Source organism: Alternaria ventricosa (genome assembly GCF_023758065.1).
Source record: "Alternaria ventricosa strain BMP 2768 chromosome Unknown scaffold_5, whole genome shotgun sequence".
NCBI lineage: Eukaryota > Fungi > Ascomycota > Dothideomycetes > Pleosporales > Pleosporaceae > Alternaria > Alternaria ventricosa.
In genome coordinates, this window is record NW_026055685.1 from 103,380 (window position 1) to 131,033 (window position 27,654).

At 53.6% G+C, this 27,654-nt stretch overlaps 6 protein-coding genes across 6 annotated transcripts; 5 read left to right on the forward strand and 1 right to left on the reverse strand.

Moving 5' to 3' along the window:
* Positions 1 to 1,785: 1,785 nt before the first annotated feature.
* On the reverse strand, positions 1,786 to 11,559 carry J4E93_003414 (uncharacterized protein; the record flags this gene model as incomplete). Its single annotated transcript, XM_049341351.1, has 1 exon — positions 1,786 to 11,559. The coding sequence occupies one exon, from the start codon at positions 11,557 to 11,559 to the stop codon at positions 1,786 to 1,788; it is 9,774 nt and encodes a 3,257-aa protein (XP_049200856.1).
* Positions 11,560 to 12,043: 484 nt separating this feature from the next.
* J4E93_003415 (uncharacterized protein) lies at positions 12,044 to 14,362 on the forward strand (the record flags this gene model as incomplete). The annotated part of the gene is made up of 7 exons (XM_049341352.1): positions 12,044 to 12,177; positions 12,228 to 12,245; positions 12,295 to 12,348; positions 12,396 to 12,483; positions 12,528 to 13,565; positions 13,614 to 14,020; positions 14,074 to 14,362. 7 exons carry the CDS (start codon positions 12,044 to 12,046, stop codon positions 14,360 to 14,362), a joined length of 2,028 nt encoding a protein of 675 aa, XP_049200857.1.
* A 2,192-nt stretch (positions 14,363 to 16,554) lies between these two features.
* On the forward strand, positions 16,555 to 18,006 carry J4E93_003416 (uncharacterized protein; the record flags this gene model as incomplete). Its single annotated transcript, XM_049341353.1, has 1 exon — positions 16,555 to 18,006. One exon carries the CDS (start codon positions 16,555 to 16,557, stop codon positions 18,004 to 18,006), a length of 1,452 nt encoding a protein of 483 aa, XP_049200858.1.
* Positions 18,007 to 18,944: 938 nt separating this feature from the next.
* J4E93_003417 (uncharacterized protein) lies at positions 18,945 to 19,943 on the forward strand (the record flags this gene model as incomplete). Its single annotated transcript, XM_049341354.1, has 1 exon — positions 18,945 to 19,943. One exon carries the CDS (start codon positions 18,945 to 18,947, stop codon positions 19,941 to 19,943), a length of 999 nt encoding a protein of 332 aa, XP_049200859.1.
* A 1,825-nt stretch (positions 19,944 to 21,768) lies between these two features.
* Positions 21,769 to 23,988, forward strand: J4E93_003418 (uncharacterized protein; the record flags this gene model as incomplete). The annotated part of the gene is made up of 4 exons (XM_049341355.1): positions 21,769 to 22,810; positions 22,944 to 23,372; positions 23,429 to 23,472; positions 23,665 to 23,988. The coding sequence occupies 4 exons, from the start codon at positions 21,769 to 21,771 to the stop codon at positions 23,986 to 23,988; spliced, it is 1,839 nt and encodes a 612-aa protein (XP_049200860.1).
* A 1,941-nt stretch (positions 23,989 to 25,929) lies between these two features.
* Positions 25,930 to 27,628, forward strand: J4E93_003419 (uncharacterized protein; the record flags this gene model as incomplete). The annotated part of the gene is made up of 4 exons (XM_049341356.1): positions 25,930 to 26,097; positions 26,148 to 26,530; positions 26,583 to 26,728; positions 26,775 to 27,628. 4 exons carry the CDS (start codon positions 25,930 to 25,932, stop codon positions 27,626 to 27,628), a joined length of 1,551 nt encoding a protein of 516 aa, XP_049200861.1.
* Positions 27,629 to 27,654: the final 26 nt, after the last annotated feature.

Here is a 27,654-nt window from a genome sequence, read left to right on the forward strand (position 1 = left end):
ACGTATAAGCTTGGTGCTGGGCGTAGCCTGACTCTGGGTTGCTGTCTGCGATGCAGAGCCCGCTGATTTCAGACCTCGCCATCGGAGCCTGCATTGGCCGGTCCGTGTATTGCCAAGTAAGAAAGGTGGTGGACCTGGTAGATGCAAACAGCCAAAGATTGAGGTCTTACAGCGGTCTCCTACAAAGTCAGCACGTCTGCACTACCTTGTCTGCAGCCATTTTGGCAGCTAAGAGTCTTAGTGTTGGTAACGTAGCAAGACCCTGAGGTACTACCATGGGCAGAGCCGCGATCTCGAGGTAGACTGGGGAGTGCTAGGTGGATCGGTATCTACAAACGTGAGCGGTTCGTCGCCTTATGGTTGCCAAAAGTTGTGGCTCGAGCTGCTTACTTTACAACCGCAGGGCTGCACTTGTTAGCGAAGGCTTTTAGATCGGTCTGGCCGTAAATAGTACGCACGAATGTGGGTCATCGTGACTACTTATTGTCATCCTGTTGGCCTTCGCGTAAAGTCGGAGGAGGCGGAAGGCAAGAGATGTAGTACAAGGACTCGAGGATAGGAATTTAGCGCTGACACGAGATCCATTGGCCTAAGCCCTACCGTGACCCGACTTTTACATCTAGCTTCTTCGAGTGCGTGTCAATATCTCACCCAAGGTCGCCGGTGAGAATATCGTCCTTCTTACCACATTTTCAAAACTGATGAGAACAACTTGAGAGTTCCTGGTTGTAAGGTGTGCGCGGTAGCGGGGAGTCAAGTGTTGTGGAATTGCGCTATCGGAAACCTCATCAACGGACTTGGCAACATCAAGATGATTTGTCGTATATTCCGCATTATGGCGACGACCCGTAGATATGGTAGAGGTCGTTGGGCGTGTCATGAGCCCCTTCTGTGCCAGGACAGCTAAGCATGACGAGTAGCGTTTCTTCGACCGCTTGCCGAGCTTTGCCGAGCGTGTTGTTCTTTGGTCTCGGACGTCAAGAGCCGACAGAGCTAGAAGTCAGTTGCGCGTGAGGTTTCTTCGAGTAGTCCTAAATGAGGTGCATCACGCAGCGGGATTTCAAACAACGGCTTCGAAATGAGGCTGACGTGGACGTGGCTAAGAGGGAGTCAACGGAAGACATACAGGGTGCGATCTTGTAGCTCGGGTGCGACTCAGCCCGCTGTTCGAGACGAGAAGAGGCTTCAAGTTGGCTCCTGGGCAGAAGTACAGGCTTTCCATGCTGTGCTCTATTTGGTACCGTAAGATCCGCCGCTGGGTAGCACAAGATCCGTGAACTCCATACTGGAAGATGGTAGTTCATCAGCGTAGCTCGTGCAGAAGCAGTGTGTATTGTGGCTGCCAGAGTATTCTCAAAGTCCGACCATCTGCATATGGTAGGGGTGAGAAGGTTGAGAGGCTGTCGAGGGATTGTGGAGGAAAGAGGTGGTGGCTGGTGGATCAAGGGTTTGTTGATGGCTTGGCGGTCTGGCGTCTGACGTCACCACGCGACGCGACGCGACGCGATTGCCTTTTCGCGGAGGCGGGAGAGCTAAGCATGCTACGTGCAACAGCCAGGAGGATACTGAATGACAGGACTATTTCACATGTTTAAAATCATGCCGAATACTTATACAGCAGGACACGCCTCTACAAAACGCCAAATACCCAATGCACCAAGCCCATGTCTCTAACTCCGACGAAAGCACATCTGACATATATACATCCTCACACTATTCACATCCGCCTCTCATTGCTTCCAATCTCGCCTCTCATGTTCCCTTTCTCCATTCCTATTCATGCGCTCAACTGCTCCCCAAAATCCTCTCATAAGCCTCCTCCACCTCCCTCGCAACCTCCAACAGCGTAACGATGACAATCTGATGCGTGACATTCGGCAAGCGATCCCGATGCAACCCAATCCACTCCAACGGCGGCGTCGCCTCACCCATATCCCTCAACTGTGGTGTCTCTATCAACGGCGGCTCGAGCGGCGTGTACTCGTAGCGTGACTGCGGCACATTCACCACCGCTGTGATCTTTTCTTGGCCGTCTGGTGACACGGAGGGGGCGCGGGGCCGGTTCGAAGGCATGGCGGTTGTTTTGTCTGAAGTAGTGGAGGGAGAGTCGGGTGCGGGTGCGTTGGGGTCGTCTTGCAGCGTTTGGGATGTGCTGATCTTGATGTTGGACTCGGGGAGGGGTTTGCCAAGGCGGGAGGCGAGGGTGCGAGAGTGGTTGGACCACATAGTACGGATGTAGGAGATGCGCGAGTAGTTCCAGCCGACATCTACCTTACCCTCTAGGGAGCTACGGAAGAGGTAGTCGATGTGTGTTCCCTTGGGTACTTGCCAGGTATGCATTGTAGCGATGACCTTGGGTACGCGCAGAATGGTGCCGCCGCGGGCGGAGCTGACACTCGCTGACACATCTTCAACGGTGAGTTCGGTCACGGGTTTGCTCTTCTTTGGTGTGGGCACTGAAGCCAGTGCGACAGAAAGTTGGCCCAATGTCATCCCGAGACTGGAGTGGATCTTGGTCTTCTTTTCCAGTGCGACGGCAAAGCGCGCTTGCATGTCACCAGCTTCGAGCATCAAGACCTGATTGTCTATGAAGGTTGATGGGAAGACACCAAACCTGATTGACCGCAACGTGACCACAACATCTGTGTGTAGTGAGATTGGTGCTTTGAAATTGTCTTCGTCGGGCTTCGGTGTGAGCTGGCTGTTTGATCCTGATCGTTCAAAGGGTTCCGGCACTGATGATTTGCGACGAAGGAATTTTTCGATATCCCTGAGTGATTGCTTGTACGCTTGTTGGTTCTCTTGGATTAGTCGTTCAATCGCTTGCCATAGCGCAAGACCCTGTGCGGCACTCGTCGCATGACAAAAGACGTGTACCTTGCCACCATCGAGTATAGCCACCAACCGATCTTGTACATCTTCACCCTCTGGGCGAACGTTGTACATCAGGAAGCCGAACTCCGCAATGTCCGCCATAACGAAAGCTTGGAAGTCGAACCCAGTTCGGACGCGTAGCTGACGGAAAGCGATTGATGCTTGGATGAGTGGTGTTTGACGAGTTTCCACCTCTTGTAACGGCCATCCAATGGACGTACGTACTTTGATCTCATGCAGTTCGATGAAGCCACTAGTGCGGCCTGTACTCTCTATGCCAATCTTTTCCACTCCGACACACAGGTTCTGTTCGGATGTGGTGGTCTTCTTGGACGACGCCCACAGGTTGTGGATGTGAAGCCATGACTTTCCGATAGATTGGCCTAGATCTAGGTCGACCTTCACATCTGCGATGGCTACATTGGCATTCCAAGGGAATGCAGTAGCGGCAGCAACTTGCTGATAGCGTTGGATGAGGTACTCTTGTGGCTCCGAGTTGGCGCTAGGTGACGTGGGCTTAGAAGCTCGGCGGATTTCCGGTGGCACCCAGATCTCTCGGAACAACAGGAAGTCCTGCAGTTGACGAGCGTTGATTTGCAAAGCCGTCGGGTTGATTTTAAGAATAGCTGATATGCCACTAGTACCGCTAAGATGCTTGCTGTTCATCAATGATAATACGATCGATTCCACATCCAAGCTGAACGTTGACTCCCGGGAGTAGACATGCTGCACAGTTGTTACAAGCTTCTCGAAGGTAGCTGACGCAGCGAAGAAGTGACCATGCTCCTGAGACTTGACACTGTTGACGGTAATGTAAATGTCCTCAACCTTGGCGATTGCCGTAACACGAGCGATGGGTTGACAGCTGAGACTAAACTCCTGCTTGCATATTCGAAGTCCTAGGTTCAGTCTGGTTCTGCCCAAGATGGTCGTTGGGTCCGCGGTAATGATGTTGTCTTCTTCAAGTAGCTTCGCCGTCGGCTTAGACTGATCTTGGGGTTGTGGAGGTGATTCGGCTGCGTCCTCGTCTTTTTCGCGGACTACAGCCTTGATGCTATCCGATATGTCAATGATGATTGGAACGACAGTCGGTAGTAACGTATTGGTCGATCCATCAACACGAAGCTCAGCGTTGAGAGAAGGATCACTTCCGTCATCCATATATTCGACGCGTACAGCCACACCGGGCGCGCGTAAGGCCAGACTGCTCTTCGACTCGTCACCAACAAACTGGCTGTAACGTCCCTTTTGCTGAGCTCGGCCGGAAGCACCTTGAACCGGCGCTGCATCGCTACCGTGAATGTGCACGACAGCTCCGGCAAAGTTGATGTCGGCGGTTAGAGATGCAAGGCGTTTGTTCCCAAAAGGATTCTTCCGCTGCGCACCGGTAGTTGTCGGAGTCATGCTCCAGTTTGCAGAAGCTTTCCGGAACTTCTTACCAGCAAGGGCGATAGACCGCTCAATCACATTGCCTGGCAAGACGAAATGCGAATCAAGCTGGAGGTCAAGCGATTTACCAGCAGCAAAGAATGCCAGCTTGCGCGTATCTTTGGTGGACGCATATGCTACGTTAAACACCATCTTCGGTAACAACGCCGAGTTGAGCGATCGCACCTTTTTGTTTGCCGATACTGGTACCATCTGTAACCGCATCTCCTCGATCATCAAGCGTGCGGCATCATCCTTCTGCGTTGAAAGATCGATCTTTCCAAAAGAAAGCACAAGATCATGGATCTCATTCCTGGGGAAGGGAGCCACAGAATTTCCAACAATCCAGCTGACCTGTAGGTCCAATAGTTCCAAGGAGTACGTCGATGTGAAGAGAGCTCCAGAACTGATGCTGTCAGAGTCTTGATGTGCATCGCTCTTGACGCTACGGTCGCGTCGATGAGAGATTCTGCTCTTCGTATGCCGGAGGCGACGCAGATATTTCTTCTCCTTGGAGAGATCCAGATCCTTGATCTTGTCTTGAAGATGATTCATCACATCCACGACCGCTGACGCTGTGTCCGCGAAAACATTGACCTCCAGCCCTGAGCTTCGCAGGCGGTAGACCCTGCGGGCAGGTTCAGAGTCCTTCTCTGTAGTGGCCTGGAAAACCGCACCGAACGTAAGATTACCGCATTGGCGGAAGGAAGTCGCGTCTTTCAGGTTCATGTCAATAGTGACTTCATGTATTCGAACCACAGCTTCTGAATACAACATGATGCTCTGGTCCAGGTCAATGTTCGTAGCCTTTAGCTGCACCGTGGACAGCCGGAATGCAAGATTAGCTGTTGGTGAGTCTGGGTGTTGACCAGGAGCACTAGCTGAAATGTGCATGCCATGCAAGGTCATTTGCACACTGAACAGAATGTCTCGGGATGAGGTCGGAGCTTTGACTACTGGCGATTCTGCTGAGGCTGGGAACAGCTCCTCAATGTGCGTCTTTAGTACCCCAATGTCGTCCTGGACGGCCTGGAACATGTGCGACATTTCTGGCTTGTTGACAGTTGCGATGAAAGACTGTATTTCTGAAGCCTGAACGTGTACCATCTCGACGATGCCAGACGCCAATACTTTCGTCTCTTTCTCAGATTGCGTTATGGAAACTCTTCCATTGAGAGGAGGCAGCTCAAGCGAGCTGATGACATGAGAGCCGTCTTTTGAGGTGCTGTAAAGCCGATGGAAATTAGCTTCGAGGTCGTAATCGACACGCAAAGTGACATGTTTGCCGAGGGTAGGAATGACAGCTATACGCCCAGAAGACCCTGTTATCGACCAGCCGAGTGGCTGGAGCACAGCAAGCTCGATCTGATATGCGTCCATGAACAGCGCAAGCGAAATGTTGGGCAACTCGGTGGCAGACTTGCGAGGCTCGTCGTTGCCCGAGGTCTTGCTCCCGACTTGTTGTATGATTGTGGACTGTCGATGGAAGTACGCAACCTCGTCTTTCAGTACGTTATCGGCTACTTCGATGAGACCCAGAACATCCTCTTGCACCTTCACGACGATCCTGCGGCTTGCAGCTGCCACCTTAATCTCGTTGGTCGATTTGCTTTCATGTCCGGATTCTACCATGGCGAAATAGATGCTCGGTCGTTCAAATTGCGTTTTGGCCAAAAGCCGGGAGTGGGATGACAATTCGCCGACAGCGTCATCCACATCCAGATGAGCTGATATGATTTCTCCGTATCCCGATGCCCTGCTGTCGGCGTCAAGGAATGAGAATCGCATGCTGCTGCCTGTGTTGATGCTTCGAAGGTTGATAGTGTCTAGCGTGATTTGAACTTTGTCGGTCGCGAATACTACTTGGAGATCATGGTCGAACGTCGGCTTCGAATTGTGCCCTGATGGCGGGCCAATAGGCTTGGTCTTCTCCGCTGCCCTCAGATTTTCCTTTTGGAACAATTCAAGTAAGGACTCTGCCAATTCACAAATTTCCCACTGAACATGTAGAGACATCTCTCCCGAGCTGATTTGGACGATGGTGGATTTCTTCGGGATGCTGGCGTCTACCAGCATAAGCCCAGCAGGTTCCGTCGGAGGTAGCAAGACGACGTTCAGGGTTAACAAACCTAACGACACCTCGCTTTGTCTTGGCCCGGGGTCAATGATGAACTTGATCTCAGCGGACCTGATGTCGACATGTACGGGGGCAGAATCGGGAGTCGGAAGTGGATCCTCAAGATGGCCAAAGAGTGATCTCATTGCGAGACTCTTCTTCACATGCGCCAAATCCCACGTGCGCCACTGATCCCACATTGCGATGATCTTCTGCTCCGCATCCTCAGGACATGCCACATCAGATTGCGAGCAGTCACCGAGTATAGCATCCTTCTCCGATTGCGGAAGACATTGCCAGGTGTATCGAAAACGGGAGATGATCTTCCATGAGTCGTGACTGCGCAAGTGGTCCCTAGCAGCTCGCAGGGCGTACGACGCCTTGGTGAGGAAAGCAGGGTCCGGATGTTGGTCTTGTACGCTTGTGAGGTACCAAGCCAGATAGCGCAGTCGGTCTTGCTGTCTTTGCTCGACCTCAGCAAATCTTGTCACCAATTTCTCCGATAACAGCGTTGTGCGATGGATGAGTGCGGCCAAGTACTCAACCTTTTTGCTTGCGACGGCGTTCTCCAAAGACCGAAAAGAAACATTTACCGATGTTTCCTTGCTTTGCATCATCCACAGTAGAACATCCCTGATTTCAGCCTGTACAGCAACTGCTCCACCATCGCCATGAACGTCGCGTTCGGTTACCGACAGACCAAGCGAACCGAGAGTGGAATGCAATGAAAGAGAATTCTCGCCAGCTCGCTCTCCCGGAAACTTCTTGATCCTTGCAGCCAAAGTCAACTTGTTGAGAATGAGATCGTACTGGTCCTGGCCGGTCTCATTCATGGAGTGTGATTGGAATGTGTGTTGGAAACGAACGTGTGTGAAAGGGATGCGAACATTGAACTCCACAGAACTGCCCTTTCCCTCTAGTCGGTTGCGATTCTCGAGAATTTTGGTCATCACATCGACCTGAAACTCGTCCAACATGTCCTCAGGACGCTTCGGCTGCAGTAGTTCAATCAAACTCGATACACATGTAACGAACTCTGGTGTACAAAAGACGCGTATGCCTGGCTCTGCGCTAATGAGTATGCTGCTGTGTGTGAAGCTCTCATCCAAATGCTTTGTTGACACATCATTGAAGACAACATCATCCGCACCCTGGATATAGTTGGTGGGAGGTATGGCAGGGAAGGTCGGAACATTCGACAAATCCGGCTCGACCCTATCGAAGGTAAAGTGAGGTACAGCCAGGCTGCTGGAGTACGCAACGGAAGAAGGCACCCAGCCTGGTTTGGCATGCTCATCCTCCTTGAAGGGTGGGTAAGATCGATACCTGGCCCCTGTTGGGTTTGGTGATCCACTGAGCAGGGTTCGACTTTCACTACTAGCCGCAGTCTTGTTGGCTGTCTTGTGTCTGACCGCGGACCGGATGCTGCTGGCGATTGACTTTGAGGATGACGAGCGCTTGCTAGTCGCACGCAGCCGTGCTGCCTTGGATGATGAAGCACTTGAGGATTGTTTGGATGACGTGAATGAGCTGGTATGATGAGGTGGTTGGAAGAGGAAGATAGGATGAGGCACATCAGGATATTGCATTGCTGGTGTGCGCACATACTGTCGATTGGCATCGTCTTGATATGAGGAAGAACCGCGTTCGTCGGCAAGTAGAAACCGAGTACGATTCGTACGCTTGTCGTGCATTCGTATGTGAGCCTGCTGCTGCGCGCGCTCCTCTGAGAAGTCCAACTTCCGCGTCAGCAGATTTAGCGACAAGGCAGTTTGAAGATAGGCCTGTGTAGTGACCGCTTCTTTGTCCTTGGGACGCGCTCTGTGATGCGACACGGACTTGGATGGAACAGCTATGATCGTAAAGTCTGGTATTGAGACGCTGAGCCGCTGCGAGAACGTACTCCCAGCAAGATCATTGAAGTCCAGGCTGATGGGGCTCGTTTTGAACAGCAGTGCTTCATGTGTGATGTGTGCACAAATACTCACCTCATCGGTCCTCAGTCTGAGGTACGTCGCATCGTGAATGACCGGAACTTCAGTGAGGGGCAGGGTGTTTTCATCATCGTCGAGAGTGAAAGCAAACGAGCGTGCTGCTCCTGCCGCGGTTTCAATGAACTCGGATGTGCAATCTCCCGAGATCCTGCCTACATCAAAGTCCCAGCTACACACATAGGTCGGCTCAATTGGAGGGAGACCAAAAAGGCGATGTCCAAAAATGACAGTGGAGTCAACAAAGAGCTCCGTAGGCCCACTTGTGAATTCGTTGGGTATTTCGGTGTCTGGTACCAACCCTCCAAGGGAGACGCTGATGGGACTGAAGTTGACCATCAGATCCATGTAGTAGTTGGTAAATCTGAGGTCTGCTGAAACGAATGGAAGGTCGGCTCGAATGCCACGCCCCGCTGCATACAGATTGGCTGGTAGTAGTGCACATGATTCATCGGCGGAAATACAAAGAATTACGTCCAGGTCGTTAGAGAGTTTGGCTGGTTGGGCGTCCGGCTGGGCTCCATCTGCGGCTAGGCTCGCACTTGGTAGCCCCTGGAATTCTTCCAGTGTCTTGAAATGCATGTCGTCGCCGAAGTAGTTGTCTTTGATCTTCATGAAGTGATGTATGAGCCACCCGTACAGTTCAAGGCTGAGTTTATGACCTTGAATGTCCATGAAGAGCCTGTCGGTGTGCATCGTTGATGTTTCGTTCATCAAGGTATGACTGCCGGTCAAAGTAAGTCCGCCTAGGTGAGCCACCTTGGGCGACTGCAGGAAAGTGCGCAATGTGTTCTTCTGAGGCATCAAAACCTCGAGACCCAAATTTTGGCCCTTGACATCGAACTTGATCACACTTTCAAGTGGCCGGAACTTGTCTAGCGGTATGAATACTTCTCCTTGTAAGTTTTGGCCTGACAGAATGACAAAGTTGTTGTCTTCTAGATCAGATGGGTTATTTATTATGTTAGCGTCGTTTGTGTTGAGATACAACTTGAAGTTGGAAAAGTCGACGTTGAGCAAGTACTGGAAGGGTACAAAAAGAAAGTAATCGGGCGGCGGTCCAGAGCCCCAGTCAGCTACGAGGTCCATGATGAGGAACATATGATCTCTCAGCAGGAACAGTTCCAGGTCTTGACACTTGATGTTGAACAGCCATTTTCGCAAAGTGTTCCATCCAAGAGGATTTGAGAGGTCACAATCAAGAGCGATGGGGCCAGAACGCCACAGAAGGCCATGATTGACGCTGGATGAGATCTCCGTGCTTGCGACATCGACATCCACCTTGCTCTGGTATCCTTGCTTCGAGGCGTACATGTCCATGACATAATTGACAGTGGATTGCTCGGCTATCTTGACATCGATCCATGCGAACGGACGGACATTCTGTGCACCGCCAGCATCCCGACGCTTCCCTCTCCTGATGCGAGATTTGGCCTTGCTCTTGTTCTTGTCAGTCCCAGACTTGTCATGTGTGGCTAGTGTGTGGGCTTTTCCTTTCCACTTCCAATCTTTGGAAGGCTCTCGGATTGGTATGCGTAGAACGGTATCTTTGTCGATACTGAGGTAAAGTTTGAACACGGTTTGGACACGGAGCTCACCGGCCTTCAGAGGCGTTGCGGGAACAGCGTCGACACGCGAGCCGGGGAAGAACATGTTCTGGAAGATGCCGCGATGGCGATCCGCCCAAGGCCCGTAGTTGATGGTGCCACCGAATATCTGTATGTCCATACCATAATCAGGAGGGATGCTTCCGTTGATGTCGTATGGCCGCGCAGGATCGATTTGCGTGCTTTGGTCAATATCGTTCTGGACCGGGCCAGGGACGTCCCAGTAGAAGGAGACGTTGACACAAGGGCAGTCGGCGATCAAGGATGTCTTGGCGTATTCGATGCCGTCCCATTCGCCGTGACCGTCATTGGTAGTATCGTCCAGATATCTTGCCAGGCCCTTCCAGCGTTCGCGACCGGGAAAGTGCCATTGTGAATTCAAAGGTGGGTTGTTAGCCGTGCCTGACCGGGTGTGCGTGTGGATAGAATCCGAATCGCGGGAAAAGAGTCCGGCCCAGGTAGGGATGCTCTTCAGCCATCGCCAATGTCGCCTGTGCCTGGCTTCCTTTTCGATGATGGAGTCTTCCGGAACACCCCCTGCTGCTTCCTGTTTATACTGCACAGCTGATTCGAGTTGTCCGATCTTGTAGTCGGGGTTGGGCTTCATGTGCACGACGGGATGGGTGACCTGGAAGTTGAACAGCTGCTGGTACACGTCCAGTGGCCCGCAGGTAGAAGCATCGAGGGTGCCGGTAGCTTTCTCGAACTGCGCGGTTATAACGGCCAGCGTATGCTCGTTCCCCACTACGATGGCGCCCTTGACGATGTCGACATGGACGGGAAGGAGTCGAAGGAATGCGGGAATATCGGCTTTCTTGGGGCTTGACGAGGTCGATCTACCCGTATCGGCTCGTTTGACATTCTTGTCGCTGTCGGTGTGTGGCTTCCTCAGCTTGACGTGATGGTGCTCTTCCTTCTCCGTCTTTTCGTAGTCCGCCACTGACCCTTCGGGCGATTTTGCATCCTGAGCAGCGGCCTTTGCCTTCTTCTCAACTGCGTCGATGATACCGTCGTATGCGGGGCTCCGATTATACATAAAGGCTTCGATTCCTGAAATCTTGATGGAGAAGCGACATGGTAGCTCCTTCCGTGTCTGCTTGCCTCCCTTCTCGGCCTTGTCTAGATTCCCGCTTCGACTTCCAGAACGGCTCCTCGGGGTGCTTGGGGTGCGTTCGCTATCGACCTCGGAGGCAGGGTCGCCGTCGGTATATACACCTGCATCCTTGACGCGGCGCAGCCAGTAGTTCCAGGTGATGTATCCGCCATGCACCAGTATCGTCTCGTTGTGGCCATGGTACCGTATGTCCTTGAAGAAGAGGCGACCGCCCAGTAGGGAGATCTGCAGCGAGGTGATGTCGATGTAGGCGTCGAAGGTGCGCCAGGTGTAGGCGCGTATGCCGTAGGAGACGAGCGTGGCGAAGAGGCGGTTGAAGTAGAAGAGGAAGAAGATGGTCAGGATGCCGCAGATGAGCAGCTCAACCAGGAAGACCCAGTTGAAGCCGTCGCGCGGGTCCAGAGGCTCCGCGACAATTCTTCCCGCCATGACTGCAGCGCGTTGTGTGTAGGAGGGTGAGTGTCTTCATGGCTCGAGGGGGAAGTCGCGCATTGTTGTGGACGAGCAGTGAGGAAGGAGCGCCCGGGTCACTATGGCGCATTCACGCGTGGACTTGATATCTCGCGACGGGTAGGGCGACAATGGCATGGAAATGTTGGAGCATGGCCTAGGGAGGATGGCGCTACTGGGCCAGGGCCGATTGAGGTTCGAGGCGCGCCCGGCAGCTGGCAGGATGCGCGTCATGGGCGTGTTGCAGGGAAGCGAGCTTGGGCCTGTGCTGCCTCTCCGCAAACCTACCACACTGTGGAGGGCAAACGTGCACAAGACCACCCGCTCGACGCCCGGCGCAAGTCGACAGCACACACCATGGCCGCGCTCCATCGCTGATACCACCGCCTTTCCCTCTAGCAAATACCGTCCTGGAACTGCGACTTCAGTTCTTTCCTGTTCCCTCGCTGGCACACGCCTCGCCATGGCTCTAGGCACCCTCCCACCCGACTTCACGGCCGCCGACTTCTCGTCTGGCGGCACCGGCGCCCGGTTTGCACGTGCGATTATTATCGTGGCCGGCGTATGCGCTCTGGTCGCGAGTCTGGTCACTTTTGTGTAGGCAGTAGAGCTTCCATCTTGCATTACCCGAACTGACGTAGCTGTAGTGCTGTCTGGTTACAGACGTGAGGAACACCCCCAAAATCTCATAGACATGTATTGAACAGGTTATAGGAAGAACTACCGCAAGCCGGTGCTCCAGCGATATGTCGTCCGCATCCTCCTCATGTAAGCCCTCTCTCCAGCTGTCGTGTGCTATCACTCACGTTATCAAGGGTCCCCATCTACGCAGGCGCATCATGGGCTAGTTTGGTGTCGACCATGGCCGCGTCCTATGTAGAGCCCTTCAGAGACGTCTATGAGGTATATCAATCATGTCACTCGCATGTGTCCTGCTAACCTCCCAGGCATTCACCATCTACACCTTCCTCCAGCTGCTTATCAACTTCATCGGCGGCGAACGCGCCCTCATCATCCTCATGACCGGTCGTGCGCCCGTCTCCCACCCATGGCCTCTCAACCTCGTCTGCTCCAAGATCGACATATCCGACCCGCATACGTTCCTCGCCATCAAGCGCGGCATCCTGCAATACACATGGGTCAAGCCGCTACTGTCCGTGGCCACCATCATCATGAAGGCTACCGGCACATACAAGGAAGGATACATAGGATTGACGTCCGGTTACTTCTGGAGTGGCATGATCTACAACGTCAGTATCACTATCAGTCTGTACGCCCTTGCCATGTTCTGGGTGTGCATGTCCACCGATCTCAAGCCCTTCCGGCCTATGCCCAAGTTCCTGTGCATCAAGGGCATCATCTTTGCCTCATACTGGCAAGGCTTCTTCCTATCCATTCTCGTCTTCCTGGGTGCCATACCGGACGATGTACCTGGCTATAGCCCTGACAATCTCGCTGCTGCGGTACAAGATGCTCTCATCTGCTTCGAGATGCCACTGTTTGCACTCGCCCACTGGTATGCCTTCTCTTGGCACGACTACGCAGACGATACCATATCCGCCGCCCGCTTGCCCGTCAAATATGCCCTGCGCGACGCCTTCGGTCCCCTGGATCTCATCCAGGACACCAAAGAAACCTTTGCCGGCAATCACTATGAATATCGCTACTTCGACGCGCGCGACAATGTGCTGGCACACGAGGAGTCATCATCGCGTGCTGCACGCATGGCCGAGGGCATGAGATACGAGCGAGGAGGCAAGGGCAAGTACTGGATCCCCAAGCCTGGTCAAGCATCGGAGCATGAACCACTCCTCAACAAGGTCACATCGAGCCGCGCTAGAGCCATGAGTCCAGGGCCGCACAAGGCTCTCAAAGGTGAAGGTGCCAAGTACGGTACACCCGACGTGGTTGAAGAGCCCAATCTGGACGCCGAGGAAGAGCGCTTATATGATAACGCACGTACGCTGGAGTTCGGAGACTGGAACGTAAGTACACATCCTTCTGCAATCGCATCTTGTCTGACTCAGCTACAGTACCCCGTTATTGAAGCCCACCGTCCATCTCGTGAAGACAGCATGTACGCCGATCCCAACATTCTGACCGCATCGACCAACCGAAACCTACTGCAACCCACCAAGGAGAACAAGCGTAGAAGGAAAAGTCAAATCCAGGATCTTCAAGAGTCTGTAGACAAAGGCAAACAACGCGACCAGTCAAGCAACGGAGAGTCATCCCGCTCAAAATCCTCACATTCCAAGTCGCGTGCGCCCTTTGGAAACCTTCTACGCCAGAAGTCTTCGTCATCCAGCTCAGCCAAATCGGACAAGAGCCAGCTAGTGGATCTTGTTGTCGAAGATCATCAAGCAGAAGAAGTCGACCGCGTCAGAGCGCGTAAGGAAGGTGGTCCAGGATGGAATGAGGTTCCTTCCAAGCACTTTGTGTAGGTCGTCCCTCCATAATTGAGTCAAAGTATGAAATTAACAATAACTGCAGTAAGACATACGAGCCAGGCGAAGAAGAAGAGGTTCGAGAAGGCTTCAACCCCGATGAGCCTGAGCCGCAGAATCCAGAAGCTGAGCACAACCTGAACTATGCGTTTACCGAGAACCAAAGCGAAGAGGAACAGCGGAAACACGACATCAAGCCGCACATTGTTAGCGAAGCCAATCACTGGGAAACGCGCGATGTCAGCAACCAGAAGACCAGTGAAGAGGCCAAGGATCACCCCAGTCCGTCCTACGGCAGTTTCAGAGAAGAGCGCAACGCCTGGAATGCCGACTGATGACGCGATTCCGATCCCGATCTCAAGGAGGCATTCATTGTCAGATTTTGGGCCATCGATCTGTTTTATACCCAAGCTTAAGCCACATATTACACCTTGCGATATTTTTTCTGCGGCGTTAGAATGTCAGCGATATCCTTGTTCAGTTAGCATAACTACGGCGAAATTTATCTACTATACATCTGACTACCATGCAATGTACGGTCCGTTGTGCATTCGTTTCCGCTGTCATCTAAATCATGCAGCCAATGAAGCTAGCACAACACAAACTTTCATCCCAAACGGGGTAGAGGTGGAGATTTGCTCTTCCACTTCTGTAGAATGGTCACAAATCAGGACAAGACGAGCTTTTTTCGTAAGGCCTCCAAGTCTCTTAATGCGCTGGCACCGGTGAAGATGGGTAGACTATCTTCACTGTAGCCTCTGAAGTCCATTTCTTGTCTTTGATTGGATAGGTTGACTGTTGATTTCTTGCGTGCTTGTTTCATGGATTATGCATCTCACCAATTGCAAACTACCCGCTAGCATGAAGGTTTATACCAGAAGTCGTGAGTAGACGACTGATTCGCTGTCGCACATCCTGGGATGCATGCCGGTGCGGGAGCGGACTTGGCGAGAGCCTCAGCAACCGATGGGGCAGGCGCACGCGTGATTTGCACCTTCCACCAGACCCAGGCATCACGGACCCATCAACTCAACACTACCCTCATATATCGGAAATCCGGTTGTACGCGTCTCAAACAATGACGCTCGTTGTGATGCGCATGTTTCAAACGTCACGGATAGAGGCCAGTGTTCCAAGGTATCCCCGCCTTGTCGCGGTGATCTGCCCAAGGACGCGACAGCTGTGCGCATGCTCGAACATGGCCGATATGAAGTAACAGCCCTGATGCCAGATCTGCCAACGAAAAGGATCCCAGCGCGCCACATGCCGACAAGGCCTCTGGCAGTTTCAAGCCGCAAGCGCTATTGCCTCGTCACTGGTCCACGTTACTGCGAGTCTCCGCTCTGCCTCGAGCGCTTACTCTATTTTCCTAGCCAATCACACCCGGCACCCTACCATTTCGCCTCAATGCGCGCAAGCCTCCACACGAGCTAACTTGCGAGGTTGACAACCTCCATGGTAGGGATGCGCTGCCATTGGGCGCGTACAAACCGGTCAGGGACAGGCCTCATCTATAACATGCGAGCCACTGTCGTCCTGTGAAGTGCGAGTGGTTCGCTGTTCCTGACGGCCAGACCTCCAGGATTTGCGCATTCTAGAAGCGAACCATCCGTTGCAGGACAACACATTCGTCGACAGGCTGCGACTTTATCCGAATGGTTCGCGCAGTCAGCCTTTCCTCTCTCATCCTTACCCTTTCCTCCAACCTTCTTCTACTACTCTCTTCTAGTATCTGTTAGTCTTTGCTTTTGCCTGCTTCAGGCACCACACTCTCTGTCACGCTTCTTGTTCGACTGCTTTGGATCATTTTGATGATGGGTTATTAGCTGTACTGGTTTACAGCGTGAAAAGAAGATGATGAACTACGGGAATGTGCAAGAGAAGGAACCCAGGTCCCCATGGCTGGCCATCAAGTTTGGATGCTGTGCATCGAAAGAGGATCTCGTGGACGATGGGAGCAATGCGCTTAGGGCCGCTGGTAAGTTCGATCTCTACCTTCACTCTCCAGCCTCATGTCTGTTTCTTCAGCCTGCGCTCTCTTTCCTGCGATCGTCTCTACAAATTTCTGCGTCGACCATAACAGTCCGCTGCCCGTTGGTTCCCAACTCCAACGTTCTTGTTGAGATGCACCATGCCACTCGCTTACGCTCTCCTTAATCTGCTTGATGCACGACTATACCCGGGCGATGCTCCAACGGACATCCAATATGTTGGAGCCGCATAGGGCAACCCCGATCGATCCAACATAACGCTAACGTGTTGATGCATAGGGGAGACTGATATGCGCATATGCTACGAGCAACCGCGTCCCGTACCCCAACCTTGCGCGGAGCCAACACTTCAACGCCCATCGACAAGCCATTCGGTGAGCCGCCATGTCTCGCAATGGGTTTCCAACAGTCGCGAGTACGCTACCCGTGCTTCGTCTCGTGCAAGCATCTCGACCCTTGCGCGACCAAGGCGCTCCCATTCAAGGCCCAGCATCAGTCGCCCAACTAACTTTCGGCACTTTGATGGTCTTGACGATATGCCTTCGATGCTAGATGATGCTTCCGTGCCTACTCGCCGCCGTCGTAGCTTCCGTCCACTTGAGCTATCAATCTACCTTCCTGACGGTTGCGGTCATCTGTCTCCACTGCCTGACTTCGACGGTGAGGATGCCTGGGCTAGCCTACCATCGCAGCTGGAGCGTCCTGCTGAAGCCCATGTCCGCGTAAGAGACTCACGTACGAGCTCTGTATCTTCAAACCCTTCCGCCTCATCTTTCGTCATCCAACGTAAACCCGTCGGTGGGCCTTCGCGAAGGAGCAGTGTCCAGAGCCAGAAGAGCACCGCCACCCACGAGAGGAGGCTCTCGGGAACTACCATGGGTACTATGGCCACGCCCACCCTTGCATACTTGCCAGAGAACTCGCCGATCGCCGTTGATCAAATGCTTGAGAAGCCTACCATCCAGCGATCGCGCACGTCCGGTACCTTATCGCCTGCTCGTGTGCTTTCACGTCTCCCATCGCCGTCGCGCAATCGTGCCAACACTGCACCATCTTCTCGCCCTGGCAGTCTTCGCCGTACGAAGACCGACGTCGATGATGCCATCCGCGAACTGAACACCATAATCGAGGAGCGCCGTGCCAGCGCCTACCGCTCGCATGCTCACTCACCCGCACTCATCAATCGCCCTCCACCCTCTCCATCTCACCACGTCCCTTACATCGCTCCGTCCATGCGTATGCACGTCCGTTCTGAGACTCTCTCAGATATCGGCTCTGCATTCTCAGCTCCTCTGGGCTTCAAGCCCCTCGCCACCACCCCAGAAGCTACCGCGCCCCGACGAGCAACAATGGGCGTTACACTCTCCCCACCATCCTTCGCCCACACCGGCCCCTTGACCTCGAACCCCATCACGCCGCCACCGCCCGCTACACCCACCACACCCATCGCCCGCCTAGGAGCCTGGCTCAAGCGCTCCACCTCCACCCTAGCCTCGAGCTCGCGACCTGCGACGCCAAAGACAGCAGACTTCTTCTACCAATGCTCGCCCTACCCCGCTCTCCCCACCTCGACCTCTCGCCCCTCAACATCCGGCTCCCGCACTCTACACACCCGACAAGAAAGCCAAGAAAGCAACGGCACAGCTACCGTGACGCTCTTCTCTACTACGTCTTACGCCTCCACCCGCTCTACCTCACCCACGCCCACGACCCACTCTCTCGCCTCCACCGTCGCTACTTGCTCTCCGCCCCGCAAACTCCGCCGCGTACCTGCTCCTCTGACGCTCGTCAAGGAGAAGGAGATCGCTGCTGAGGCTGGTCTCTTGAGCGCGACGACAAGGAAGAGCGGTGTCATCAATTTCAAGCCTCCTATGAGCCCCAACTTTGACTTACTCAAGGGTATGGAGATTAGTGCTAAGGACGTCGGTGTTAATGGTAGGGCAAGTGCAATGGTCATGAGTCCGGGGGCTGTTGGTGTTGCCTTCTAAACATCTTTCACTTATTCAGCTTATGTAGGGTTACGGGTCTATGAGGTATGGCTAGCGGAGTTGTATGTCTTGGTTTTACAACGGAAAACAGGATCTGGGACCGGGCATTGTAGGACTTTGGACTTGGCTTTTCTGGGATGGACTTTCGGACGGCTACCCTTTGATGTTGTCATGTCGTTTCTTGATATCCTCTTTCTTACTCTTCTTCTAGCGACTTGGGCATATACCCTCCGTTTTCACTCTCCTGATGCAAGCTGTCTCGCTTGTACGGGGAGGCGGATGCCTGGGCGTGTATTCTTAGCTTCTTATAATTTATAGCCTTTTGCTTCTGAATGCACTGTTGCAATGTTGTAATTGCTGATGTGACATCCTTCGCAGCTTCCAAAGTTGTGACGATGCTTTGAACGGAAGAAGGACGCTAAGCCCTTTGGGGCGTAGTGTCACTATGGGTGGCTACAAATCATGTTGCGTTTCACAAACAGGTGTAAGTAGAAGTATACACTGTCTGGTATACGATCTATTTGCATAGATACAATAGTGCGTATGCAGCGGTCTAGGTTTGCGACACAAATTGCAAAATAGGGTAAACAACCATGTGAAGGCGTCGCGTCGCAGTCTACCACTGCGCCTGCCACGTAGCGAACGAAGGACTTCATTCCACGCGCGCATCGTGATTGCTTCATTGTCGCCTAAGCAGGAGCTTGAACGCGAAAGCTCTTTCACCTTCGACGCATCGGCTTGTTTACTCTTACATTGATATCTTTTCGACAGCACTGTTGCATTAGTAAGTGAGCGCCCGCTGAGACACGCTGTTTACTGACCTGGTAAGATCATTAGTCTTCCTCACTCGCCTTACGAACACGATATCGACTCCGGAATCGCATCATACCCCCCCAGGCCGTATCCGTATTCACATCAACGCGACACACGCTCTCGATATGACCAATGATGTCGAGATGCCTTCTTCTGACTTTGAGGGCTCGAACGCGGATCTATACGCAATGGACCTTCCTTTATCGCTCGCCGGTGCACTGGCCGCACACCAAGCGACAGCTCATTCCACAAATGTCAGCGGATCAACAGAATCTGAGCAGTCAGAACTCCACGCTACTCCAGAGCCTCCGCCCAGTCCTCCTTTCTTCAAATCAGCATCCTGGCACGCGATCGATGCCGCCACCGCGGAACGCCAGGCCAATATGCAGCAGGAAATAGCCGCACAAGAGCTTCGCGATTTGAAGCGTTGTCTAGACCTGCGAGATTATGACAATCGCACCGCCTATGAGAAGATTCACGATTCTGAGCCGCTCGTTGTACCTAAACCTTGGTCGATGTCGGGGGTTCCCCTAAAGAGCTGGGTGCAGCATCCCTATTTGCTTGAGGAGTACCTGGAAGGCGAGCATTTTTCCCGCGAGGCGGTCAGAGTTCGAAGGGAATACCTTGAAATCGTAGACTGTGGTTCACCAGAGATCGAGTGTCTCGCCGCTCTGGAAAAACACACTATGGAAATTCGGGCGTCGCGACTATTGGCTGATGTCCTGCTTGAGGCCATTCTACATGCAACGCAAAAGCTCATCTTGGAGGTTGAAGATGGCGACAAGACTGAAAAGAAGCCTGTCTCGGATCTATGTCGTCGCCTGATGGCTCATTCGACCCATACAGAGAACAACAGCGAGCTCATTCAGGCTGTGGAAGCGATCAGTGAAATGGAACGAAGACATATGCCGTGGCGATTCGACGCCGCTTTGGAATCTCGCACGGAAAATCCGCCAACATCTTCTGCAGCCGCTCCACTAGACTCACCACCGGCTGATGACATCTGTCTTTCCCAGGAGCAAACGTCTTTACCACCACCGGATGAGAAATCCCCGCCCAAGGATCTGCGTCGGCTTAGTGTTAAATTCCAGGAGAATCTGCAATTACTCAGTCCAGGTAAGTGATGTGCATCCCAGCCCTGCAAACCAGCATACTGAATCTGTGCTACCAGGTAAATGGAGAATGCCAGGAAAGAGCCAATCCAAACCCTCACCTCGTTCACACAAGCCACTGAGTAGTCAATCCTTACGAGGTAGAAGTCACTACAGAGCCACCGACATAGGACATTTGACACATCCTATCGTCATGATGGTTCTCGACCCGCCGTCTTTGGCTTCAAGGCCCACCAACGTCAATTCTGCTCCTCACACCATGAAGCGTCGGGCAAGCCAGGAATTGACTGCTACAAGCGATTGCGAAACGAACCCGAACAAACGACCCAACCGGAGTGAAAGCGACGGGAACGCCCACTCCGCGCAAGTTGAGAGCCGCGATACCAATGTTGAAATAGGTGTGTCTATATTTCACACATCTTCTCCAGTATTCCACCCCGCTAATCAATCAGACAGGAAACACAGCGCGACCGGTGTGTCCTACACCGAGCCCGCAGATGCAAGCAGCGCTTGCAGAGGCATGCAGGAAGAGGGATGAGCGACGATCGAACGAAAAGCAAAAGCGCGATGAGGATGCATTCTGGAGAGAATATTCGAGAAGACTTGAGGATTCTAACAATGAAGCGTAGACGGGACAATTTGGAAGCTGGGGGGTACTGTTATTTTGGGTAGGGTTGGGTATCGTGCAGGCAGTGAGGTCGTGGTATTGCGCATTGTAAGGCCGTGAAAGGACGGCGAGCATCGGTATTATTATTACCACCATCAAGCTCGGAAAGGGACTTTGCTTCTACAGCGGTCTTGATGCTGCATTATTGTGGTTTTGCGTGTGGTCTCTTCCCTCGTTCCCATACGTGTTTACTCCGTTGTCGAGATCAATACACCTTGTTTGAGGGACGAACTGAACACCATATAGTCTACATTGACGTTGAGACGCCTTCTTCGCATGTTCTTATGTTGATATACGCCCCAGGATGATCAACGTTGTCCTTCGATAATGTGTTTGAGCTGTTAATGACGCAGTAGGAGTAGCGCACCTTCACATAACGTAACAATCGCGTCGAACCAGGTTATATACTCACAAGCCGTACATGCGTTCCCGTTCGCAGGCCGTCCAGATCAGTGCCCAGCCCACGTGCATCCCTCCCATTCGCCCCCATCCTCTCCTCATCCAAGATCCACGATCCATCCACCCGCCTCTCATGCCTACTCCACCGCCACACCTCCCAAGCCGCTTCTCCTATACCACGCATAATCCCATCCATCGCGCCATCCCCACACGTGTCTTATCTCTCCCACCTGATTGACAGCCCTTCGCCACGCCTAGCGGATGTCGCCGCTCAATCTCCCCAACCTCCCGCTTTCGAACCAATCACCGTCCCACCTTCCCAAAGGAGCTACAGCCTCGGCCCGCGCCAAACCAGGGTCCAGCGCTGCACTTCGACCAACCAGACCAGGCGCGTCGCTGCACGCGTCGGAAACACGCACAAGAAGTCAAGAGAATCAGTGGTATTGCCAAGGACTATCGGAGCTCGCGCATGGCCGGTGGCATGTTGTTCGCTGGCTGTGATAGGCAAGTCGCGAATATGAGTTAGTCGAACGTGAGGTGGGGAGGTGTTTAGTAACGGGTGGGTCGGACGGCCAGCGGCGATAAATGTCAGGAACAGGTCAAGTGGAGTGTAGCGCGATCGTCATTGATAGACAGCAGCGGGACCGGGTTCTTGGAACGCGCTTTTTGACTTGGTAGCATGGTAGCATGCGGTTTATAAGAAGATAGGGCCGGAGCCTCAATACTGGAAAACGCTATTCCGGTTCATACCTTCGTTTTTTACCGTTCGTTATGGCGACTTTGACGCGACTTCTCGCCCTTTCGGCTTCGGTGGCGGTTTCCACTGCGCTGACGATTGCGGAGATTAATGGGAATAAGTTTCTCTCGCCGTACAGAGATCAGACGGTTTCGAACGTTACTGGTGTTGTTACGGCGAAGGGACCCGATGGTCTTTGGTTGCGATCGACACAGCCTGACCGCGACGAGCGGACATCCGAGTCCGTATACGTTTTTGGTCGCACGTTTGGTGCGAACTTGACGGTTGGCGATACTATTGTTGTGGGAGGAAAGGTGGTCGAGTACCGCTCGAACAAGGACTACATCTACCTGACCCAGCTCTCGACACCAGTATTGCAGGGGCGACTCAGCTCGGGTGCTGCTGTGAAGCCGCTGGTCATCGGAAAGGACACACGCGACCCTCCGAACGAGCAATACAGCAGTCTGGATGGCGGAGATGTTTTCGCCGTGCCGAACAACGTCTCGCAGATCAGCGTTGCAAACCCGGAGCTGCAGCCCAAGAAGTACGGTCTTGATTTCTGGGAGAGCTTGACGGGTGAATTGGTCACTGTCAAGAAGCCTACTGCGCTCACCAAGCCCAATCAGTACGGCGACACCTGGGTAGCTGGAGACTGGAAGGTTTCTGGTCGCAATGACCGGGGTGGATTGACCTTGACCGACAAGGACGCCAACCCAGAGGCCATCGTTATCGGATCTCCTCTCGACGGAACCAAGAACCCCACTGGCACCAAGATGGGCGATTCAGTCGAGGAGATTACTGGTATCGTCAGCTACGCTTTTGGCTTCTACCGCATCCTTCCAACTACCGCTATCAAGGTCACTAAGAGCCAGATGCCTGCTCTTCCTCCGGCGACCAAGCTCGTATCGAGCGGCAAGTGCGATGGCATTACCTTTGGCGACTACAATGTTGAGAACCTTGCGCCTACATCTGACCATCACCCTGACCTTGCCAACCACATCGTGAACTACATGAAGAGCCCAGATATTCTCTTCATTCAGGAGGTACAGGACGACAATGGTCCCACCAACGATGCAGGTAAGTGCTACAGAGAGCTTTCACAGCGTTCCCGTTTTCCTTGACCGAATGTCGTACCCGGCGACGGGGCGCATACGAGCCGCACTCCTCTCCCGCGTCGCCCGCGTTGAACAGAATCGTCTGACATGTCTAGTCGTATCCGCAAACCTTACCCTCAGCACACTCACAGCTGCCATCTCAGCAGCCGGTGGCCCAAACTACACATTCACCGATATTGTGCCTGTTGACGATCAAGACGGTGGCCAGCCAGGTGGTAACATCCGCGTCGCCTACCTGTACAAGCCGAACCTGATTCGCCTCTACAAGCCCAACCCGGGCGGTCCGCTCGATGCCAACGAAGTGCTTGCTGGCCCGACATTGAAGTACAACCCTGGACGTATCGAGCCAGCAAATGACGCCTGGACAGCGAGCCGAAAGCCGTTGGCTGCACAGTGGGAGGTTATCGGAAAGGCCGGCGCGAAGAAGCCGAACGTGTTCTTCACGGTCAATGTGCACTTTGGCTCAAAGGGAGGATCAAGCAGCTTGCATGGAGATGCTCGACCACCAGTCAATGGTGGCGTAGGTGAGTTCATCAATCTGAGTAGATTCGTGCAACAGTCGTTAACGATATGCTTCTAGATGATCGTCTCGAGCAGGCGCGTCTCACCGCAAATTTCGTCAAGGTACGTTGATATGTCGGTTGCGGCTCTATGCGGCAAGGCGGCGCGGAGAGGGGTGGCTGCAGCACGCTTCTCGTACCTTCGTCCCTCGGTGGTACCAAGAACGCCACGCTCGCACGAAGGGAATGCCCTTTCTTGCCCCTAAAGCTATGAAGTTGGAGTGTAGATGAGAACACGGCTGACGTTGAATTGCAGGACATCCTTTCTAAGGACAAGAACGCCCGTGTCGTGACTGCAGGGGACTTTAACGAGTTTGCCTTCGTACAACCCCTCGAAGAGTACACCAAGATCTCAGGGCTCAAAGATCTAGACGAGGTAGTCCGCGAGGACGAGCTCGAGCGCTACACCTATCTCTTCGACATGAACGCTCAGGAATTGGACCACATGTTCGTCTCGCCATCCTTGGCCAAGAAGAGCAGGGCAGACTTTGAGCACATTCATGTTAATACATGGCCGGAGTATGATGCGCAAGTCAGCGACCACGACCCATCGGTAGCGAGACTGAACGTTTGCGCTTAGGCGATGCGTTTCGATAGTTTGCTAGACGCGCATAGCCGATGTCCGCGTTTGATAATCCAGACATATAAATATCAAGCGATAACCAGACCCTGATTCTAGATGCTCTCGCGTAATTGAAGATGAAAAAAGCAATCACTGTGTGTTGGAACTTACCTTTCGTATACTGCCAGAAGACATGTTGCATGTGTTGAGATGTCAGTACGCAGTATTGATACCATGTTTCATTGCGGCGTGGTTGGCCAATCTCTCTTCTGCCATGTTTACGAAGAGACGAGAGAGCACGTTCCCGATGCTGACGGCTGGTTACAACAAGCTAGGGAGCCCTGTCGCAGGTGGGCGTATTCTGGCATGCATTCGAGCTGTGCCGCAGCAACGCAACTAGATGATCGCGCAGCACGCAATTAGGAGCTGCGGAACGTTGAGATGGGTGGAAGCAGGCAAGGGGCTCAGTCAACGCTCGCTGATCTTTTGGATCCCATCTGACGGACGGCCACGCGACAACCACATGGACGATCGGCTTGGTGCGTTGTTTGGCGTTTCTAGGCATGACATCGTGTGCGCCATCCAGGTGTTTGGATTCGTAGGCTATTCGCCGGGGCAGCGCAACGATTACAAACTGCCTGCGGTATCGCCGTGGGCCACGTGCGGGTAGTCCAAAAGTCAATGCAAATGCCGTGCCCAGATATCGCTTGCTAACGGTAGCCCGGGTTCAGAGACCGTCGCAAGTAGCCTCATACCAGTGCTGTCGCTATCCATGGTGCAGGGTGGTGCAGGGTGCTTGATGCTGCCATGCAAGAACCAGTAGCTTCCATTGTTCCGCTCGCGCCGTGGGCGTTGGACGGCACTGGCGAATTGCAGGAGGCCAGTGCTCCATTTATCCGATGCAGCCATCTGGGCTCTCGTCAGCTTTATCCCAGTAGTGGACAGCGGGAATTCCAGAGAGCACCAGAGTGCGCGATGCCTGGCGAGCGGGGCGGCCTATGTGAGTCCGGCCGACTCTAGCGCTGCCAAGCCACCCCACAAAACCCCCGGATGATGGGCATGGCGGGGAAGAGTCCGCTGTTTGATGCGCGCTGTGTTGGAAACTCAACACCAGACCGCGAGAATCGTGTGAAATTTAGGCGCTGTGACACGACGTGACTATCATTACTGAGCGAAGCTCAGCGAAAAGCTTCGTCCTGCCGGCTGAAAAGAAACACCCTGTCGCCCAATCCTTATCCGCGGCTCCATGCGTGAGGGCGTTGTGCCAAGGTCTTGGTGGGCGTTTTTACGAGGCTTCGAATGGCCTCGTCGGCGGTGCCCAGAGATGCCATTTAACGCAAGTCCCGGTCGTTCTGGAACGCAGCAAGTTCCCAATACATGCGCTTGGTCCGGAGCGAGGAGGGGCTCTGCCTAAAGAACGATATGGTGGAATAATTGCTTTCGTAGGGGCCGCAGTGGCATCGGTCCGCACTCCTAGGATAGGGATTGGAGTTGGGAGGCTGAAACCCAATCTAAGGATACGCGCTTCCTTTGGATCCGCTGAGTAGACGTGAAAGGTGATCGGTGAAGCGCGAGAGAGGGTGGACTTCCGCAGCGAGTCGGTTGGTGACAGATTTGACAAGCCAGAGGCAACGTGGTACTGCAGCCGATAGCGCCAAGCGAAGGCGCGTCAAGATATCGCGTCTTCGCCCTCTTCGGCGCCCTTACCACCGCCACGCTCGGACGCAACAGCAGACGGGCTAAGTCAGATCCACAATCTTGTCCCATCCAACCGCCCCATGGGGTCCCGGGTTGCGCTAGGTTAGCTGGTCATATCAACCCTAGCAGGGTCCGTCTCGTTTCGAGCGACACACCCACGGCGTTCGCGAGCCTGAGTACATATAGAGACACTTGGCTGCCCCTCTTGCGAACGTTTCCTCAGACTCTTGTACTCCAGTCCACCCTCAGGCACCAATCATCATGGCAGCCGTACAGCAACACTCCAGCCTCGAGGTCCATGAGGCCAACGAGAAGGGCCAGCATATCTACGCCAACGATATTGACAGCTCTCGGATCAGCACACCTGGGGATGTCGATGACCTGCCCGACCCAGACGCAGGCAAATCTGATGCCGAACGCGCCGCGCTTGTACGACACACTCTGATTTCTTCGTCCCGTAACTCGCTGACTTCTGGTAGGACAAAGCATTGGTCTGGAAGATGGACAAGTGGCTCATCCCATGGCTGTCGCTATTGTACCTGCTTTCCTTCTTGGACCGGACCAACATCGGCAATGCTCGTGTCGCGAACATGGAGGAGGAGATCGGAATTGATCCCAAAGGCCGCGGCTACAACGACGCTTTGACCATATTCTTCATCTCTTACGCCGGGTTTGAGCCGCTGACCAACATCGCCATCAAGAAATGGTCCCCTCGTGTCTTTTTCACGGCAATTATCCTTGCCTGGGGTACCATCATGACACTCATGGGTCTCGTTCAGAACAAGGCGGGTCTTCTCGCATGCCGTTGGTTTCTGGGTATTGCCGAGGCTGGCCTGTTCCCAGGTGTCAACTATTATCTTTCGTAAGTTGCACCCTGCTTCTCGAACGGACGTTCGTCACTGACAATGATCAAGCTGCTGGTACAAACGCCAGGAACTTGGTTTCCGTGCTGCTTTGTTCTTCTCCGCTGCCGCGCTTGCCGGTTCTTTCGGCGGTCTCTTGGCTGCCGCTATCACCCAGATGGATGGTGCGGGTAATTACTCCGGTTGGCGATGGATCTGTAAGTCTTCACGATCCAACCACATGATGCAAGCTAACATGCGCAGTCATTATTGAGGGTCTGATGACTGTCTTCGTCGGCATCTTCTGTTGGTGGATGGTTTTCGACTTCCCAGACACGGCCCGATTCCTCACAGCCGACGAGAAGCTACGAGCTCAGCGTCGCCTCAAGGCCGATGGACAAGCCCGCGCCAAGGTTGGAGGCATTGACCGCCGACATGTGATGGCCGCCCTTCGTGACTGGAAAACTTGGGGGTATGCTGTCATCTACATGGGTTGCCTGTGCCCTTTGTACGTTTTCTCGCTCTTCCTCCCTACGATTCTACTCGGTATGGGCCACAAAGGTACCAAGGCTCAGCTCCTGTCTGTCCCTCCTTACGCTGCTGCTGCCGCCTTAACGGTGTTTATCGGATGGATCGCCGACAAGACTAAGAAGCGTGGTATCTGCAACCTCGTAGTCTCGGCGATTGGATGCGTTGGGTTCGCCATGTTACTTGCCACCACGAACGCGAAAGTCCAGTACGCTGCGACATTCTTCGGTGCCATGGGTATCTACCCCACAGTCTCCAACACGTTGACTTGGGCCTCCAACAACGTCGAGGGTTCATTGAAGCGCGGTGTTATGGTTGGTGTCGTGGTCGGATGGGGTAACATGAACGGTGTCGTCTCGTCCAACATCTACATGAGCAAGGAGAAGCCGCACTACCGTACCGGCCACGGCATCGTGCTCGCCTACATGTTCTTGTTCCTATTCGGTGGAACTCTCTTCATGCACATTGCGCTCAAGCGTGAGAACAAGCTGAGGAAGGCGGGCAAGCGCGACCACTGGGTACAGGGCAAGACCGAGGAGGAGATTGAGGATATGGGTGATGTGCGGCCCGACTTCTACTACACCACCTAAGCGTTGATGGTGGCATCGTGTACTCG